Below are 21,976 nucleotides of genomic sequence, written 5' to 3' on the forward strand. Positions count from 1 at the left end.
TGCCCTTCTTAAGCATCACAAGGCCATTCATTCATTCATTCATGCCACAAACACCGAATACTTTGATGAAGCAAAGTACCTCGCTAGTTAACAGCTAGTTGGACCATTGGCCTCCAGTCAGGTTTATATTCATAATAACGCTGCAGACCTGGCACCTACTTTAATAATTCTGAGAAAAAACTCTTTCCTCCCCCTTCACGCACTGCCTCTTAGCCACGCCAAGTCTGGTAGGGTACACCGGTCACACAGGTCACTGGAACATGACTCTAAACACTCCCACTTTGAATGAACCCCTCTGGCTCCCTTCTGAGGGGAGAGGAGAGAAGCTACCTCGTTTCCTTACAGACTCCACAACATTCCTTTAGGCTCTTACCAGTCTCACCTTCGACTTTCCCTAAAACAAACAGGAAAATAAGGACTTCATTTTTTCCCTGGAGAACTCAAACTGAAGAAATAAATGGCAAAGATGTGGTAGGAAAGCCCAGGCTTTCCTGGCGGTAAAGAAACAAATAGGAGGGAAGAGGTAAGACGTGAAATGTGTGTTTACAGTCTTCTCACACACCCCTTGTGGCACCCCATCCTATAATGACCAACAACAGGATTACTTCATGCTTTAAACCTTTTTAGACCTTGGGTACCAATCCCTCTCCACAGCCACAGGGTCCTCTTGTAGGACCAAAATCACCCCCAAAAAGAAAATTCATTTAAGGGGTTACTTGATAACTAAAATAGTTTAGTAGATACTGAGGAAATAGCCCTCAGAAATTGCCTGGTCCAAATTAAAGGACAGAGGAAAGTAACATTCCTGGTGGACTGCAGTCAATATAGGTCCACAGGTCCACCTGTAGAAGCCTGGAGGGATGCTGAGACCGCTATGCCGTGTGCTAAGACCAGGGAACATCCTATTACCTGTAGTCTGGGGTTTTCTGACAGGGTCAGAATGCTTTGGCAGGGGTGGAGGCAGAGGATGGGTGGGGGCCGTGGGAGTACCTCAAACTGAACACAAGACCGAACAGGCAAGCTGCAGTGGCTTGTGATCTGGAGAAAAAGTACAAATTACGCCTCGCCTGAGACCTCTGCTGTGGACTAGATGGTGCGCGCGTGCGTGCGTCCGTGCGTGCGTGTGTGCGTGTGATTACTGGGATTTTCAGGTCTGCAGAGGCGAAGGTTAAAGCCCAATGTATTATTTCACTTAGGACACATTTGGATGAGGTAAAGGTGGAAAGAAAATAGAGAAAGCAACAGGAAATGAGTTCTTGCTCCTTCTGTGTGGCCACAGCAAAAGTCAGGTGATGTTACGCGGTTGTTGAGAAGAGACTGACTGTCCTGGATTTAAAGGTCCCACATTACAGAAGTCCATCTCTTTCCACCTCTCTGCGGTTATCCTCCATTCCTTCCTGCCTAACAAACGCAGAGCCATATCACAGGTCACCATCCGCAGAAAGGTCTACTCCATGTTCACAATCCTTCTGGTCAGCCCCACCTGACCAGCTGTCACCCGAGGGAGCGATGGAGCACCCACATTCAAGGAGCATAGTTGGACCATAACACCAACCAGCAGAAGAAAGGCAAGAGGCACGGGGACGGGGAGTGCGGAGAGGTAACATGAGGCCAGACATGAAGATTCCAAGGCTGGGAAAGAGGAGAAAGGTTGACAGCTGGGACTGCAGCATGAAAAGGGAAAGAGAGGCCACATCAAAGAGCAAGAAATCAGTTACCAGACATTCATTCTTTCCTCCAATTAAAAGTCACTCACTTTTCTCTCAATATAAAACAGCACATATTCTTATTCACCACAGCTGTAAGCTTCAGGCTATGCACTGTCCTGCTGCAGTCCTAGGACACGTGCTACATCACGGTCAAGCTCCTGACCCAGAAATCACACATCAATGTCAGTCTCATTTCTTTGTAGTTACCCTTTGCCTAACTATGGAGGTTTTACAAAGTCACCTGAGGCTACAGCTTGAAACAGAAAACACAGCCTTAACCTTGAAGTCCCCATATCCTGGCTAGAGGGGAGTCCACACAGCCCCCCGGCCCCGGGGCACAGCGCTGACCTCACGGCCACCTCGGTGCCTACACTTCTTTCCTTGCCAACTCCACAAGAAGGAATTGCAGAGCCAGCTAAAGCACCAGCAGGAAAGGGCTATGAAGAGGAGGCACAGGGTTACGGTGACTGTAAGAACAGTCTCTTGAGCATCCACAATTAAGCTAGCCTTAGCCCCAGCCCACAGAAAAGTTATTTCTTATTGTTTTTCTTAGGTCTTCTTGGTCACTCATTTTCAGCTACCTAAATCGTCTATCTGAAAATGAATACTGAAGAGATAAGCAGCAACAGGTCAAGGTGTTAGGGGAGATAAAGTTTGTCAGATATGTTAGCAAAATCACAGTTCAGACATGAATACTTTTCTCTTTGTGGAGCAAAAAAGCATCCGTGCAAGAAGATTCTGTTGCTCTGACAAATTACTTTCTACTTATACTAATAAAAATAAATCACAGGGAGAATTCAAGGGCTCTAAGGGCTCGGTGACTTCTGATTCAAAGGCAGCAAAAACACCAGGCCACTGCTCCCAGTGGGCACGCCCCTCTGGCCCTGCTGAGAGGCCACTTGACCCCCCCACTGCGAGAAGGGTGTGCCATAGCAAGTGGACGAAGCTCCTTGAAGGTAAAGAAAACTGATTCTCCTTAACTAGACATTACCAGAGGACTTAGAAACTCAGGAATGTGATAACATACAAGCAGAAACAATTTTGTCAGCATTAACAACGAAATCAATTGTTAGCCTAGACAAAATCTACAAGAAGATGAATACGCAAGCTCAACAAGAACACACTGTGTGACAACTGACCGATTTGGGTTTCGTCTTGAAAGACATGCTTGTTCAAGAAGAAAGTAAATTCTAAAAATCTAAGAGCAACGAGTAAAAAGATAAAATTCTAAATTAAATAACCACTGACTAAAGAAGAAATGAAAGCAAAAAATATACTAGGCATCAACTGAGAGATGACAATGTTTACAGATCAAGAAAAGTTACAGAAGAAATCATGGAATTTACTTTTAAAAAAAGACAACTGAATCAAAGGTTTTATTTCAGAAATGGGTAATAAAATGGACTAAACTATCTGATGAAAAATGGGTAAGAATCTAACAGAATTGAGACAATTTGTTATCATGCAACTTGTTTCTTCTCTTGGTTGGTACTAACTGTAGGATTTTACTAATACAGGAAATAATCAATACAAGAAACAACCATAATCCTATTAAGCACCTCAATGCACTGTTTTTCAGTCTATATAAAGATGTAGGAAACACTAAGAGGGCATAATAAGTGTTTAATATAATCAGGTCTACTGGAAGGAAACTTACCATAGACAGGATTTCTTTGGAGTATAAATGGACTAAAAAACATGTTTTGGAATGGACACATCTATTTGACTTTATTTATGATGCCAAGTTGCCAATCCATACCTGGTTAGTTAGAGGTAGAAACACATTCATTTTGATTGAATTCAGGAATACAAACACAGTTTCTTTGTGTTTGCTCAATACTTTGCAGTCTGTCCCAATGAAATCAAATTGTCCTTTTCTGTTCACCACTGCAAATTAGTTAACTGTTCATTCCAGCTATACATTCATTGTATGACTCTGCTTCATGATGGTTATTTCATTTCATACTTTCTATAAAATAAAAGATGACTATAGCTTGTGTTAAAAAAAAAATAAATCATAGGAATGCACCTTTTGACCAGTAAAATTTCACTAAACAATCTCATCATACCTCAGTAGAATTTGTCTTTCAATTTCATAGTCTTTTAATCTGAATTAAAATAATAATTTATGGATTAAAAAGTATTCTGTTTAACTGACAGGAAAAATATTATAAACATGATTTCTGAATAGAGAAAATGAGATGCAAGTAGCAGTGCTTTCTTCACTGCTATAATACTGCATTTTTAAAAGTAAACACAGTACTAATCATCATTTTGATTCCAGTGAATAAAAACTTAAAGCTGAATTTATTAATAAATTTGGAAGTCTGAAGCCAAAAGGATCCTTTAACAGTATTGCCTAATAGACAAGTCAATCCTAAAAAGATAATCACACTGCAAAATTTTGGCCTAATTAAACTGGCTCTCGCTGATACTCTGTCTTTTTTTGTTTGGTTTCAATCTGCCATAACAACCAAGGTTAGAATTACATGTAAACAGAAGTATACAAGGCTTGATGAAATTGAATATGGAGGATTAGGCATTTAAAAAGTCTCGGTTATAATTCTTATTGCTACACAAGTTCTACTACATAATTAATTTACAGCAGCCTAAAACTTTTCAGCAACAAAATTATATTTAAAAAATATACCATTATCCCTACATGTTACATTAACTGTAATGTAACATATCACAACCACTTAAGCCTTGCATTAACTTAGAAAAGAATAACTTGTCCCTGAAAAACTCTAAAGAGTGATCATATTTCAATTAAAGCTGTCCTGAACTAACTCATAATCAGCAGTGACTACATTTTGTCACTTCTTTGCTCTAACGTGAGTAAAAGTGACGATAATGATTTTTTGAAAAGAGGCTAGAGAACCTGCATCCAATTATGAAGTGGACTTTTAAACTGCCACTGGATTTTTAGAATGTTTTTAGTTGTCAAACATCCATATAGGTGAAACAGCTGAGGGAACAAACTGCCAAACTTGCCCAAACTACTTTTGTTCCATAGAATTTGATCCCTTCTAAATCGACAACAGCATACAAACTTAGCGATGAAGAATTCAGCCCTTATAAATGAAAACAAACATAATAAACGTACAGGAGGTTTAAAAGTAACTTCATTTGTTTTTGAATATTCAAGTGTAATGCTTCTGTAAAAGATTAAAACATACGTTTCAACTTTATCAGATATGTCAATTTCCATTTGCTCCTAACCTGCCACTAATACATAGGTTCAGTGGGCTGCCAAAGAACCCAAGTGATCATGGAAACAGATGAAGGTATCAGTGGAAAAAGAGCACGGATACCACGGCATTTATCCAAACAGTATGAGACCTGTCTTTGCATCCCTGAAATAAGAATGGCCACTTTCTCCAATTAATTTGCTCTATACTAAATAAAGCAGCACTGTCTGTGAAGAGTTACTCCATACCCATAACATTTCACTACTACAGTTACCAATTCAGAAGTTAAAAAAAAAACCAAAAAAACAGACCAAATCCATGTACCCGTGATCCTTTGTATCCTAAAATGTAGAAATATTCTTAATTTTAACCAAGAATTATATTGGAATGAAGTAAAACATCTTTTAAAGTAATTTTAAGTATACTCTTATTTGTTACTACATTTCTACATAGATTATTTAATATTGCTTGTGGACATAATTTAAGCGATAATAATATATCATAATGTCAACCATTACAGTGATCCAGAATGAGATTCTGGCTATAGAGGGAGCTTAATTATTAAGCAACTCTTTCCTAAAAAGCTTCTGTATTTCTGATTGGTAAGAAAAACAAAAAAAAGAGCGTCTCTCACTGAAATAACACTGACGTTCAAGCTCGGGCCCCCTTCTTTGTGTTCAACATAATTAACTCTCTAGGACAAAATAATGAAACATTAAGTCACATTAATAAGTTATAGTCATCTTCAAGAAAACTCGATGGGCAACTCTGGTGTTACAATTGTGTATCTTGGATCCAACTTAGGGATGAAGTCCTGAAAGTGTTTAGATGCACCAGTACCAAAAACATCAAGGACTTTTCGGTTCATGACGGCAAATCTGTATAACAGAGGACACAGGGAACAAGTACTTAATGAAGTTTATAAAAGAAGATGATTCACTCCATTTGACTTATCTTTCATGGGATGGGAAGACCGAAAAGGCTGACACGGCAAAAGACTCAATGGCAGATTCAAAAGTCACTTTGATACTCTTCCTCAAGATTCGCTGTCTCATATTTTCTTTAAAAAGATGATAATCCCCCAAACTGAGACCCCAGAGATTACCATCATTATTTCAAACCCTTCTAGAATCCTTTCCACTAGATTGTGTCAAATAGAAAAATAGGTTCATTGTGATTTTTCTGATGAATAAAAATCACAAGAAGCTAAATGTACAATGAATGTGCTAACATTTACTGACAAGCAAAGGTATTAAACGTAATTCCTCTCATAATTGAAATTTCAATGTCTCACAGTCAACAGAAAATGCATCCAAATGTGACCGAAGGGCAAACAGCATATAGGTTTTCAAATTTCTAACAGATACAACATAGTAAAAACACACCCTCATTTTATCAACATCACCTAACCTAAGAGATATAAAAAATCTAAAAGACATATATTTTAGCTAATGTGCAGGATGGACCTTCTGTGTCTCTATGCCTGATCATAAACCTTTCTTTTCTGGGGAAGATACCAGGGTGAAATTAGTTTTGAGTCATTGGCCAGTATCATTATTCCAAGAGCCAATAAACATGATTTTTAGATCCTTCCCAAAGTATGTTCCCTTCCGAAGCAATCAACTGGTTAAACTCATTGATGTGCAAAAAAACCTAAATGACAAAGAAATAAACGATTAAATAATAATAATATAGAGGATACACAGTGTCATGGCTAAGAGGAAGAATTCTGCAGTCAGACTGCCTGGCTTATATCCTGGCTCCATCCTTTCCTAGCTCTGTGATTCTGGCAGGTGTTTAAACATCTGTGTGCATCTAAGTTTCCTCACATTGTAAAAGCAAGATATTAATAGTACCTATCTCAAAGAGCTACTTTAAGGATTAAACACATATGTATGTATATGTATGTTGTACGTGTGTATCTTAAAACCATTTCTGGGACATAGTAAGCACTATACAACTGTTCGCTATTACTAATATTAATGGCAGCTGCTATTTACTGAATGCCTACTAGGTGCTAAAGGCTGCCACAAACATCTCAATTTTCCCACAAAGTATGTATTATTGTTTCATTGAAGAGAGAAAGAAACTTGAGGCTCATGATGGTAAAGAATTTTCCCAACCGGTGACACAGCTACGGGTATCACAACTGCAGTCAAACCTAGGTCTGTTCAATTCCCAAGCTCATGGTCTTTCTATCAGGTCAAACCTGCCTCCCAAAGAATTAGATTATAATCAGGAAATGTTAACAACAACAACAATAATAAACAATATGACAGTAAAGGCAAAGAAAAATGTGCTTACAAAATCAGGCAACAGAATATGATTATTTTTCCAAAGTGGACACAGTCAATTGTTTAGGCATGATTTCTAATGAATCTGTTTCATGTTTTTAATCAAAAAGAAGAGATCAAGGATTTTAAAAGTGAGACTTAAGAATGTTATATAGTAACTTATCAGCAGTTTGCAAGTCAACATATTAATCTAGAACACTTAAAATATCTAAAATAATACAGGGAAAAAAATAGTCAAAATAATGTTCACTAAAAGAATGTCCCATGTTATTCTTATTAAATTTTAGGTCATATTTGATTTATAGCTAGATACCTACTTTACCACTGAAAGAATATTCCCTCAAGTAAGCGAAAAGATTCAAAATCTTTTTTATTGAAATTGGTTTTCTTCTATGACCAGTTAAAACATCTCAGTCACTTACCTGCCCTTGGTGAGCCTTAAAAGGAACTTCCAGTAAGATGGTCGCAAGGTCTGAACTTCCATGACAGCCTAAGATTAGAATATTCAATCTGAGATTTCTTTTAGTAAACAGCGAATATTATCAGCAGTCTTAGGCAACAGAACATATTTATCTCTATTTTTATTGCTCACTGTATTTAAAAAACGACAGTGATGACAGTAGTAACAAAAACGTATTAATGTTTAAGTTGATAACTCTCAAGAATGTTTGTAAATATGCCTTCAATAGGAATATTGCTCATGGAATAATAATTGAGTTAATAGTCATTATTATTAAGAAGCATTTACTAGATACTCATTAGATAGCTGGCACTTCGCTAGTTATAGTAAGTTTACCTACTTGGCAGCATTACTGTGAGAAACTGCAAATAAAAGCTGTCCTCCAAACTTTGCAAAAGCCCTAAGACCATTAACATCAATAACGGTGATTGCAGAACTTAAAGAGATTGAACGATGCTTCTATTAAACTAGATTCTACCCCTATCCTCACTGCCTGAGTAATACTGGGGAAAAGCAATTATTCATATTTATGCCCATGGTATCTTTTTTTTGAAGTAAAATTAAGTTAGGGCATTCTAGCCAAGGTACTAGAGTGATAATTCTCCTACAAAAATTGCACTCTATTTAAACCTAAAAATTGTTGTGTTCATAAAACATGACCTAGCCCACTAAGTTAACATGCTTAATGATTTGAAACTTGCAAGCTATCTTGCTAATAAAACAAAAAAAGCATAAAATGTAAAAACTGGAAATGTTCCCAGGCCTTTATTTTTCCCTCATTGGTTTAATATACACTAGAAACAGAAATAATTCTACTTCTCACTCCAAAAAGTTATACTTACTGCCTGGAAGCAAATTGCCGTAGAGATGGAATAGATGATAGTGTCTGCATGGGGAAAATAGGGAACCTTTCCTGCTTCAATGCCTTTGAAATACATTGTCTGCAAAACAAGCACACAGCACAAGATTTATAAAGAAAACAACTTTAAATAGCATTACCAATAAGGTGGAGTGATACGTTCCCTATCTACAACTATTTTTTCTACCTTTCAAAATCCTAACAATCCTTTCAGAGCTCAAATCATAGGTACATCTTCCCTGACTTGTTAAGTGTCAGCCCTTCCCTTTCCCGCATTCACTCACCCCAAACCCCAGATGCCAGTAATAATACTTTTCTGTGAAATTCAACAGCACTTTATTTCTACCTCTTTCATGCTACTTATTCTTCACTGCTGTTTGTACAATGCCCAAGTCCTCCCTTCTCTGTTAGATCTATCCATTCATTCATTAAACATGTACTGGTATAAACCCGATTAGCACATAAGAAATAACTAACACACTCTAATAAGGCTACAAGATATCTATATTGATTAGATGTGTAGATCATCACATGTGTATGTACGTATATCTATGTTTATCTCAAATATATATATATGTATGTGTGTGTGTGTGTGTATATATATATATATATATATATATATATATATATATATAGGCTCCCCAGAGGAGAGAGCAACTACTCTGTCTAGGACAAAGGACCAAGGAGAATTTCAGAAATGACTACAGTAAGTAGTGGGCATCTCAAACCATCTTCAGTGAAGAACCACTTAAAAAAAAAACAAAATGTCCATCTATCATGGCCTGATGCTTTTATAATACAATAAAAATGAATTACTAGAATTGAACCAAATTTTCACTATTACATTCAAAAAACAAATTACTCCATCGAGTTGCTATAAGGTTTCCAAATGCTTCCTCTCAATTTCTATCCCTTCCTTGTCATGAACTGGTATGGTAATGAACAGTTCATAGACCAGCACTAGTCTGCTGACCCCACTTTTAATACTGCTGCTTTCTAAGAGGCCTAACATCAACAACTAGATAAGAGAGGAAAAGCAGGGGTAACAAACAGGGTGAAAATACATGATATGTATGGGGAATTTCCAGCAAATTTATATGGATGGAACAAAGGATAATTCATGGAAATGGGTTTTCTGGAACATAGGAATGCTAAAGTGAAACAAGTAAGAAGAAAGATGACCAAGACAGAATGGTGTTTCAATAGGTTGGAGGGAGCTTTAAGACGTGAGTGGACCATGAAATAAAGAACATAAAATAATTTTTTCCAAACAAATTTTGTTTATACAGCTGATTTTTAATTAATATTATGTATTAATATAAAATTAACTTCAATCTGTAAGATATGTACAAAGAGATTTATAATCTACTTCAGAAACAAGATAAACATGGACCATTATTTTGAAAGTAATATGATAATATATTACAAGGTACAGATATACTGTAGTGTATTCCTGTTAACAAAAATGAAATTCAGATGTGGTAGAATGGCATCATAGAAACGTTATGTGAAACAGGTATCTCCTGATATATGGGATCATTGTGTTCCTAATTATTTCCTACAATAAAACTTATCTGTTGACCTAGAGTCTAAGTTAATGAAGAGTTCGGACTGTATCCTATACTTGTATATGCTTACCAGCACCACCACAGTAATGGGAACATAATCGATACTCAATAAATATGTCTTGGAAATAATTTTTTCCAAGAAAAAAGTCGCCTATACAGGTGATGTTTGCTTAATATGCATTACATAGTAATACAGCATTTTAATATAAAATTAATTAATATAAATATATTCTCTCACTCCCCTTTTCCTCTCTATTAGCAAGTCCTGCCAACTCTATCTCCTAAACTTACACCAAATCTGTGTACTTTTCTCCATCTCTACTGCTACTATCCTGACACAAGCCACCATTTTCTGCCTGAGACTAACGGTTCTCTCCCAGATTCCAGTCTTGCCTCTAATCCATTCTCTATATAATAGAATATTCTTCTTAAAATGTGAATTAAATCATGTCATTTCCATACTTAAAGCTCTCCAATGGCTACCAAAGGCACTGAGAAAAAATAAATGCCTCCTCCCCTACCTCTTTCTCTCTCTCTCTTTCTGTCTCTCATTTGGATAAAACAAATATGTAATTTTCTTAATATCATTAGGGACACAGATTTTTCAGTGAGATAAAACTTTTTAAAAATCAAACAAGTTAAATAAAATCTATAACCTGAACTTTGAATTGAAAACATCAATGTGCTCCTAATTATTTTCTCTTTCTCTGAAAAGAAAGGGAAAAAAAATAGGATGCTCTAACTCTTTTCACTGGAAAGGCCAAGAAACAATGACTAGCCTAGGAGCAAAAAACCTTTAGCACCCAAACTAAAGTTTTCTAAATACCATTTCTCACCAAAAGAAACTAGGTGCCACTGGAGAAGGCTGATTCTATGTCTGGAGCAGGAAACCACCCAGGTGAGCCTGGAATATATCTTGTTTTATCACAAAGCAAGAGAACTATCAAAGATACCGGCATTACTTCAAAGAAGAAACAGGAGTCAACTTGAAGAGACTCTCATGGCCAAAGATGGGGCAATTTGAGCAATTTGACTAATGACTGCAATAGGTTGACACAAATCAAATATGTTAAACTCCATGTCTTCATAAAGACACCTGACAACAAAGACTTACAGGTCAACTTTGCAGGAGGCTAGGGTCTAACTCATTCCAAACATTAGCAAATAAAGGGAAGTAATCAAGCACTTTATTATGACTTTGTGAACAGACGATCTCACAGTAACCGAACAGCTGAAAGGGAAAGTTCTTTTTGAAGAATTCCCACTAATAAATGCAGAAGAAACAATAATATTAGATTATGATGATTTTGCAACCCTCAGTGAAATAATAAATGCTGGTCATCAATGGCTGCTAAAACAATAGGGTAAAAGATGGGGAACCTTATCTTGGCTCTACCAACACTGAGCCCACTGATGCATCTTAGCATCACAAAAAGAGAGACAACCCGACATTTTTGTGTTTCCTAATGTGATGTAATAGTAATTCACACACACAGTAAATGTGAAGTTTGTCTGCCACTACCATCCCCCTAAAAGAAACTGAACCTGAACTTGCTTAAGGCTCTAGATCTAATTTACAGTTTACAGACAATGAGTTAAAGGAACACGTTATAACACCACCAGTGAGGATGCAATCAGCAAAATCCAGAATGTGGGAAATTCCAAAGAACTAATAACCTAGACTGTCAACAAATAAATGGCAAGGAAAAAAATAAATGGGGAAGAAAAGAAGAACGGGTGAAGGATAACTATTATAAACTAAAAAGAGACTTTGGATCTCAACTAAAACAAAGGGATTGCAAAAGACATTTATGAGGTAATATTGAAAATGCAAGCTCTAACTGGATAACGATAATATTAAAGAATTACCAGGTTTTTAAAATTTATGACATGTAATTTGATTATACCCTGATGGCACTGATGTGTTTGTTTTTAAGGAGTCCTTATTCTTTAGTTTTATTTTTTAAGGACTCTTTCTCCTCAGTTGTTTATGGATGGAGTGATTTGATCTCTGGGATTTGTTTTAAAATAATTTGGTACTTGGGGGTTTGGAGCAGTATAGGTGAAAGGAAATTGGCCAAATGCTGTTAACTGCTGAAGCTGTATGATGGGTACATGAGGGTTATCACATTATTCCTTCTATGCTTGTGTATATTTGAAAATAACACAAAGAAAAAAGAAGAAATAGGAGAACTGACTTTGTAAGTACTTTTAAAGGATTAGAATTTGCTTTTGAAACTGGGATATATATTTACTACTAAAGCAGCTAAAAAGCTCTGTATCCTTTGGTTGTATGTGCTTAAAAATGTTTGCTTACCTCTACCAATTTGGAAGCTAAATACATGGAAATTGTTGTGCTTTTATAAAACATCATTGATATTCCCGCCAAAAATCCTGAAACAACAAATAAGGCAAAACTGATCAGAACTCAAAGTATTTCTTTGTTATTAAGTCACTCAGAAATGTTGATTCACTTAAATAGGAAATTTGTAGCACTGCCTTTTGTTACAACAAAATCAAGGACAGTAATATAAGGGATGACATTAAAATGGTGTGAATTCTTATTTATTATCACATAATTTTAAACTTAAAAGTTGACCTTTAGAGTTAGGAACCACAGTTCTGATACACATATCACAAGAAACTACATTCTAAATTTAACTTTTAAAAAGAGCAGTGGTTTTGCCAAATATAATGATTTTTTAAAATAATTTTTTAAAGGTTACTGGTATCATTTCTGATTTTAAGTGGAAATAGTCATTCATCTATTCTCCTAACAGCTCAAATTATGTATAGTGCTGTCATCACACTTCCCTCCATTGCTTTCATTCTATAAATGGAAAACCAATGGGCTTCCCTGGTGGCGCAGTGGTTGAGAGTCCATCTGCCAATGCAGGGGACACGGGTTCGTGCCCCGGTCTGGGAGGATCCCACATGCCGCAGAGTGGCTGGGCCCGTGAGCCATGGCCGCTGAGCCTGCGCGTCTGGAGCCTGTGCTCCACAATGGGAGAGGCCACAACAGTGAGAGGCCCGCGTACCGCAAAATAAATAAATAAATAAATAAATAAATAAATAAATAAATAAATGGAAAACCAAGGTGGTAGGAGGCCTGGAATACTAATAGTAGGGATATTACTATTAAATATCTCAAAAATTGTTTATTTAACTTAAGTAATACATATACTGAACTCACAGAAAATGTTTAGTTTTTATTTTTTATAAAATTACTTGAGTTCCTAAAAAAATTATTATTAAAAAGTACATCACTTGCCAGTGGTAAAATCAGAATATTTTAAGAAATCTAACTGTACTTCCATTAGTCACTCATATAATATTTTAAGTCTTTATGTTCTTTTGTGACACATTCCCTAGAATTTCTGGCCTGTAGCAGGACAGATACCCAAGTCATTATATTGCCAACCCAAAACATCAGATGGCAAGAGAGCCTTGATATGTTAAACCTCACAAATACAAAATGTTTGTACTAGTGCCTTAATGGGGATTCTATTACAGAGAAAGGAAGATACAAAGAAATCAGATAAATTTGGAAACCATGTCTGCTCCATTCCTACTACTAATTGATGCAATAGTAATATATGTATTTTATCATTGCTTTACCAGCTATAATGGCATGCAGTTCATCATCCAGATTTCTGACCCAGCGCAGGAAGCAACTAGTACCCTGTATCAAGAAGAAAATACAATGACTTCAGTTGTTTCAGTTCTAGGAAAAATGCATGTAACATCTGTAATGGGTGAGTCATTAGCTGACCTTGGAGGCAAATTGGTGATATTATTTAAATCAAACTGAATATATGATTGGGAAAATTATGAACAGCAACCTGTTATAATGTTACTGTTTGGATAGACCCTATTAAGAAATTATACAGGGCTTCAATGGTGGCGCAGTGGCTGAGAATCCGCCTGCTGATGCGGGGGACACGGGTTCGTGCCTCGGTCCAGGAGGATCAGCCATGGCCGCTGAGCCTGCGCGTCCGGAGCCTGTGCTCCACAGCGGGAGAGGCCATGACAGTGAGAGGCCCACGTACCACACACACACACACACACACACACACACACACACACACAAAGAAATTATACATAAAATTTTCATTGTAATGATTTTTCAAAATGAATTCAAAAATTCTACTTTTGCTTAGATGTAGAATGCTGGGAAAAGTATCACTCCCATTCTAACAAGGAGAAAAAGCCGGATAAGCTACAACTCCGTCAAGTCAGAATCCAATACTTAGAGAAAACATTTTTCAATATGAAGGTGAAATAAAGACTCTCTCAGAAATTTCGCACCAAGCTGGTGGGTAATCCCCATGTCGGTGTGACGTGCTAGCTCGGAAGTGTTTTCTGCTGCTGTCATGGTTCGTCCGCTAAACTCATCGTTGCTGTGTCCTAGAACACAGAACATCGGCAAGATCGGGGACGAACCATCGTCAAGAACGGGGACCTGCCCTGGCCTCCGCTCAGGAATGAATACAGGTATTTCCAAAAAGTGACCACAACTTCTTCAGTAAAAGGTAAACAGAATTTGGTGATTATTGGTAGGAAGACCTGGTTCTCCATTCCAGAGAAGAATCGATCTTTAAAGGACAGAATTAATATAGTTCTCAGTAGAGAACTCAAGGAACCTCCACAGGGAGCTCATTTTCTTGCCAAAAGTCTGCATGATGCCTTAAAACTTATTGAGCAACCAGAATTAACAAATAAAGTGGACATGGTTTGGAGAGTGGAACACAGTTCCGTTTACAAGGAAGCCATGAACAGGCCAGGCCATCTTCGACTATTTGTGACAAGGATCATGCAGGAATTTGAAAGTGACACATTTTTTCCAGAAACTGATTTGGAAAAATATAAACTTCTCCCAGAATATCCAGGTGTTCCTTCTGATGTCCAGGAGGAGAAAGGCATTAAGTACAGATTTGAAGAATATGAAAAGAACAGTTAATATGAAAGTGTTTTCTGATCTATTTCAAGCCTCTTCCTCCCCCTGCAAAAAAAAAATTATGTATTTTTTGTTGTAAAGACTTTTGTTGACTTTAGATCTACGGATAATTATTTCTAAGCAAAGTACCTTTATTCCCCATTAATCTTAACTAGACTGTACCAGATACCATTTGTGAAACATTTCTTGCTGTAACTGCCTGAATGCCCATCAAAGGTCAAGAATAGGTTATCAGCACCTGCCTAGGGTAGAATATCTACCAAGACAGCCCAAAGTGGGAGAGTGCCCTGGTAGCATAAGTTGAAACCAGAGCCTATAGAGCTAGGAGCTAGGCAGATGGGTCCAAAGGTCAGAAATAGATTATAAATAGAAGAGCTAGCACTCAGTTATTAAAATTAGATCAAAAGAGGGACCATGAATTACTCTATATCACACTTGTGAAAAATATTCTGTTCACTCAGACCGGGAGTCAATAAGTTGAGAATGCCAGGATATTCCACACGAATAGTAAAGAGGCAGGTATGACACTACCTTTTCGGTGGTTAAAAGAGAAGGTCTGAGACCTCAAAAGACTTTGTTTTTTATCTTCAGTGAGATTCCATGGGATGTTACAATGATAAAACAAGAATTGGCTGCTCTTTACAAAAAAGAATAATCTAATATCAAGCATAATGGCTAAAATTAAAAATTCAAGGAGGTAATAAATTGAGAATGAATATTGCTAGAAACCAAAATTAGTAAGTTAGAAATGAAACTTCACAGAATTAAAAAATGGAAATTAAAACATGTTTTATCCATCATGTTCGCAAAGATTTAGATTAAGTATCCAAAAAAAAAAAAAAGAGTATTTTCTGCCTTATAAATTGGGACAAACTTTTTAGAGTGTAAGTTAGCAATTATCAATTAATATTCAAAATATTCTGGGTTTGGACCCAGAACTTCCACTTCTAGAATTAATCTGAACAAAGAAATGGACCCAAGAGTATTTGTTGCAACTTGGAAAGAGCCCAAATGTTGATAAATAACTAACCAATATGTCTATAAAATGTAACATCTGCAGCAGTTAAAAAGAACCAAGTACTGACAGAAAAACGCCAAAAATTGCTAAGCAAAAGAAGCAAATTGTGTATAATACTCAAAATGTTTAATAAATGTTAATGTGTGGGGAGAAAAAAAAAAAAAAAGACTCAGACAGATAGAAGCTGAGAAAATGCACCACCTGCAGACCTGCATTACCAGAAATGTTAAAGGTCGTTCTGCAGGCAGAAGGAACAAGATACCAGATAAAAATTTAGGTATAAAAAAAAGAGATGAAGAGCTCTGGAAATGGTAAAATGAAGGTAAATTTAGAAGACATGTTATTCTTACCTTTGTTATAAAAATGAATCAACTGTCTAAAGCAGTGGTCAGAAAACTATGGCCCACTAGGCAAATCTAGCCTGCCACCTGTTTTTACACAGCTCATAAGCTAGAATATTTTTACACCTCTCAATGGATAAAAACAAAAAACAATAATATTTTGCGACAGGTGAAAATTATATGAAATTCTAATACAGTGTGCTAAATTTTTATTGGAATACAGCCATGCTCATTCATTTATATATTGTGTATGGCTGCTTTCACACTATAACATCAGAGCTGAATAGTTATGAGTGAGACCATAAGTTCCACAAAACTTAAAATATCTACTCTTTGACCCTTTACAGAAAAAGTTTTCTGACTCCTGGTCCAAAACAAAAATAGCAACAGTATATTGTGGGGTTTATAACATATGAAAAGATAAATGAATTGCACAAAGGATGGGAAGGAGGAATTACAAGTATGACGTGGTAAGATTCTTACACAGTATATACTGAAGTGGTATAATATTATTTGAAAATATTGACCAATAAATGTAAAATGTTTATTATAAATGTTAAGACAATCACTAAATTTTAAAAAGACATACAAATAATAAGTCAATAATGATGACAGAATATAAAAAATACAAAAAAATTAATATAAATTTAAAATACATAAAAAATACCCCCAAAATCCAGGAGACAAGAAAAAAGAGGAACAAAGAAAAAATGGAACAAATATAAAACAACTAATAAGAAAGTAGATACAAACAGATATAAACTCAACCATATCAATAACTATATTAAATGTAAAGTGTCTAAATATACCAATTAAAAGACAGTGATTACCAAACTGGATACAAAAGTAAGAACCAACTATATGTGGTCTAAAAGAAACCAACCTTTAAACTGAGGTCAATGAAAGATTAAAGAAGGAAAATATACCATCAACTATAATCAAAAGAAAACTGGAGTAGCTATATTAATAGTAGACATAGTAGACTTCAGAACAAGGAGTATTACCAGGATAAAGAGGAACATTACAAAATGGAAAAAGGGTCAGTTCACCAAGAAGACACAGAAGAAATAAGGTTTGTTTGCCTGACCTTCTCTTAATTACATTCTTAGCAAGATGCAAAAAATTGATAAATTCTTCAGAAATCACATATGGCTTTGGAACATGCTGTATGAATATTTTTTATAATAGATTTTCTGACCCAGTTGCATTTTCCTTAGTTTAATTACCATTAGTTTCTATTACTTAAGCAAATAAGTAGCAAAAATGTAAACAAACAAAAAAGCCTATGCTCTCAGATATGCTGGATGGTGGAGAATAACCAACCTGGGCTTAAAATGTTGGAGATAATCCACATATAAATATTTAAGAGTTTATCTTAATTGTAAATACAAACTCTATGACACAAGAAATGAAAAAGAATGTGAAGATAAACATATTATCACCAATATTCTGTCCTATTAACTCTCGTACATATTCAAAGATATAAGTAATGCTTCCTAGTCAAACCATATTGAAAATGTTTTCAATGTTAGTAATATTTCATAACAAGTGATTAATTAACTATAGTTTATAGTTTGCCACTTTTTCCTTTCCATTGCAGAATACTTTCTCCACATCCACCTTTTATAGGTAAACTTTATCATAAAATGAAACACAACCACCTTATCCAAAATAATTCCAGAATTCAGTTTTTCCCAGAATTTTCTTTTAACGACTGTGTGTGTGCACATGCACACACGCATGCACATGCATACAGGCCAACCTTAGTTAACACATTTTACCTTTAAATTTTGAATATAAATTTTAGATGTTTAATAAAATATGTCAGTAATATGATTTACATATTAGTGATTCCCATTAAACAAAAGGCCATTACTTCAAATTGCAGAGTGCTGTGTCACAGATGATCCCTATATATGTGTTTAGGTGGGTGCTTATTATATATGTGTGGGTACATTTATAGGAACATGCAGAAAGAGGTGGAAGAATGTTAACTTTGTTTATTTCAGAGAATATAGTAGAAAGAGTGAGTGAGAGATGGAAAATAAGTCATTGCTTATATCAGTTACAACAGAAAATCCTTACTGTTTCTATCAAAGGTTGATATCAGCTAGGAGGGTCTGAAAATGTTTAAATTAATAATCAGGTAGTAAAATTATTCAGAAAAAACAAATAGATACATCACTTTTGATGTTAGAAATATCAGGAAGTTCATATTTTCTCAGTGACTACATTGTTGAAAAAAAGAAAATGAGTCTTTGAAAATCTTTAATATTATGTATAAATGCAAATACATCTACACTTTCAAGCTTTAAGAGAAGAAATATCTCCAGCCTCTATTCCCAACATAATGTGCATATTTGGTGATGAGATATTTATGAACACTATAGAAAGAAGCATTAAAAAAAAATGACAGATGAGTTAAGGCCGTATCTCATTTTAACAACAGCCATGTTATTTATTTCCCACTTTTCTTTACTCTTCTGAAAGCCTTACCTTGTATATACTAACAAAAGAGCCCAGAAAAGCTCCGAGCTGGAAGTTTTCTTTATTGTAGAAGAGAGAAAGTAGCCGTGACGGCTGTGTAAACAGATGCCTAAATGCAGAGGGAATCCGGAGGCAGCACTGGATCAAGTATCCCACGCTAAACATTCTGATAAAACCCTAGAGAAAACAGGGAGGAAATTCTGATTTACAACCAAATTTTGAAGACCGATAGATATAAATTTTAGTGTCGCAGAATCAAAACGGAACTAAAAATATTAAGACAAGTTTATATCGCAGCCATTTTCAAAATTAAGTCCTAAACCTCAAACAGTTTTAAAACAATTGCCTTAAAAAGAAGCGTGAAGGGCTTCCCTGGTGGCGCAGTGGTTGAGAGTCCGTCTGCTGATGCAGGGGACACGCGTTCATGCCCCAGTCCGGGAAGATCCCACATGCCGCGGAGCGGCTGGGCCCATGAGCCATGGCCGCTGGGCCTGCGCGTCCGGAGCCTGTGCTCCGCAACGGGAGAGGCCACAACAGTGAGACGCCCGCGTACCACAAAAAAAAAAAAAAAAAAGCGTGAAATCTTGCGGCAAACATACTTTCTATGATTTACAAAGGCTTAAAAAGTCGCCCAAGCACTGGCCAAGTCTATCTGTGCACCAAACTTCTACTTCTTGACATTTTGTTGACATAACTGGGATTTATAATCCCTAAACCGCAAATAGTTTTAGAAACAAAAGCACTGCAATTCCAAAAAACATAGTTAACAAAACCAAATGCTTTTGGAAATTTTGACAGAAAATGCCTCTTAATCATTAGTTTCAGCAGAGATTCTTTTGACAGAAAATAATTGTATTATCTGTTTAGACCTTTGGTGTCGACTATATAAACGATCAAGTTTAAAGAATTTTCCAGGAAAAGAAATAATTCTACCTAGGTTTTTACTTCTGTGCTCAATGTGTCAAGCTGAAACATCTCTAGGGAATGGCAGCTTTAAGGTAAACTAAACAAAACCTGAGAAAGCAAATTTGCTACAAATCCACATTTGCTGTCAACATTTCTCCATATTACCTGCAACTATCTACAGTGTAAAAGGGAGGAAAGGATGACTAGTGTTGGTCAATTTCATTTCACTCTTTAGGAAAATGAAGTTTGATGTCACTTAATGGTGAGAGACTGAAAAATTCCAGTCATCTCGAAACAAAATGTTATCAAAAAGAACAGTATTTTATACATGATTCAACCAATACACTGTAATACTGATCTCCCATCCTCCTCCTCTTTCACCCCCACTGGAATGGAAAAACGTCTACATTCTTAGCAGTGTTTGCTGCTAAGTTTCACAGGTCAGGTTTGTATCTTCTGGATAGCAGCCTTCTTTTTTTTAAAAAAAAAAAATTGAGTTACTATGAAGAAACATTCATTAATTTACCTGAAACTACCTAATACCTGGTTCAAGCATGAAAATTAAATTGTCCAAACAATTAGCATTAATTATCATGCATTTGCTTAACTGCAACTGCCCAGTGTTTGTTTAATGCCTGAAGTGGCCACACCTGTATCTTATCACTGATACTATCATAATATTAACCTAAGGGTTCAAAGATCACACTCACGTTCAATCATTTCACACTATTTTCAAGAGATCTATTCATCCTTCCATCCATTCACACTTTCACGTATTCGGGAAAGATTCAGTGAATGCCTTTCATGTGCCGAACATCACACTAGATGCTGGGGATAGAGTAGTGAAGAGGACACAAAGCTCTTGCCTTCATGGAGCTTCCATGCTCATTAGAGGAAGAGAAAATCAGTTAACAAATAAACATAAAGTAATTACAGATTACAATAAGTGTTGAGAAGGAAGTAATCAGGGCACTGGGAAAGAAATTAACAGGGCACCCTATATTAGACTGAGTGGTAAGGGAAGGCTACTGAGGATGTGACGTTTAAATAGACACAAAAGAGAAGGAGCTGGCATGAGAAAAACATTTCGGGGAGCTTGGACAAAAAGCACAAAGCCAAAAAAGAGATTGGCAGGTATCAACAAAAAGTTCGTTTGAATGGAGTATAGTGAGTTGGGGGGAATGTAATTCACCTGAATATTCACTCAGGGGTATGATTTAACATGAGCTGTAACTGAGTCTATGGAATAATGAGGTGCACTCTCAAAATATTTTACTATACTTGTGATATAAATTCCTCACCCACAAATCTCCAAATAATTCTACATTCATGGACATAATATTACAGTGTATACATAAATTAGCAAGTTTATAGTACTGGTACACGCTTGAAAGAATGACTACATTTTTTTCATACCTCAGTAATTCTAACTTTCTCGTATACTTTTTTTAAAATATCACCTCTCCTCTCCCCCAAATTTCTCAAATACCGCTAATTTAGTCAAAATGCTTTTCTTAGTTCCCCTCCTGAAGTTTCCCTTGAACTAGAATTATGTCCCGTTGGAGGGAATAATAACCGTCTCTGGGAGCTGGTAGACTTTGAGGCAGCCGGCAACATTCTTTTTTTTTTTTTTAATTTTTTGCCACTTTAAAAACGGGGCAGGAAATCAGATTTGGAAAGAGTGTGTCAGAAACTACTTCACAACTGAAAAAACTCTCTACTGCTTTTACCTCTGGTTCTGTCTTTGAGCACTTTGAAGGTAAGTGTTGGCTTGGGTGCGTGCCACCATCAACACTCGGCCACAGGCATTCACATTCATAGGCACTAATGTGATACAGTCCCTCCCTTTCTAGAGGGACGGTCAGGAGGCTATCTTCTGGGTTGCTGTACAACTCTGCTCTTCTCATCATCGATAAAGTGGGGGATCAGATGTAAGAAAGAACATAAATTTTCTAAAGCATCAGGATTGTTAGAGCACCATCCAAAACGAAAGAACTTGTAGCAGATGGTGCCACCTGTGACAGACTAACTGCAATGAAAATTAACTTCCTTCTCGGAGTTGGTGGGATGGGGGATGGGGAAGGAGCACGGCCCTGGTACACTAACATATTAGGGAGTGGGGAATTTATGTCAGTGGGCATAACTAACTTTCTTAATGTAGAACAACTGTGGACATGCTCCAGTTA

The 21,976-nt window shown here is 36.3% G+C and overlaps 1 protein-coding gene and 1 pseudogene across 4 annotated transcripts in view; one reads left to right on the plus strand and one right to left on the minus strand.

The window, feature by feature from the left end:
- Positions 1–3,410: 3,410 nt before the first annotated feature.
- TMEM135 (transmembrane protein 135) overlaps positions 3,411–21,976 on the minus strand; it is a 261,388-nt gene continuing 242,822 nt past the window's right edge. For all 4 annotated transcript variants that reach the window (XM_067038309.1, XM_059068511.2, XM_067038311.1 and 1 more), the window contains exons 10-15: positions 18,894–19,061; positions 13,700–13,763; positions 12,399–12,475; positions 8,497–8,595; positions 7,617–7,684; positions 3,411–5,778 (exon numbers count right to left, since the gene is read on the minus strand). In XM_067038309.1, coding sequence (XP_066894410.1) covers positions 5,646–5,778; positions 7,617–7,684; positions 8,497–8,595; positions 12,399–12,475; positions 13,700–13,763; positions 18,894–19,061 — 609 coding nt within the window. In that variant the 3' untranslated portion in view covers positions 3,411–5,645. The remainder of the gene's footprint in view (positions 5,779–7,616; positions 7,685–8,496; positions 8,596–12,398; positions 12,476–13,699; positions 13,764–18,893; positions 19,062–21,976) is intronic.
- Positions 14,455–15,041, plus strand: LOC131759431 (dihydrofolate reductase pseudogene; annotated as a pseudogene).

The sequence above is a fragment of the Kogia breviceps genome, chromosome 7 (assembly GCF_026419965.1).
Source record: "Kogia breviceps isolate mKogBre1 chromosome 7, mKogBre1 haplotype 1, whole genome shotgun sequence".
NCBI classification, from domain to species: domain Eukaryota; kingdom Metazoa; phylum Chordata; class Mammalia; order Artiodactyla; family Physeteridae; genus Kogia; species Kogia breviceps.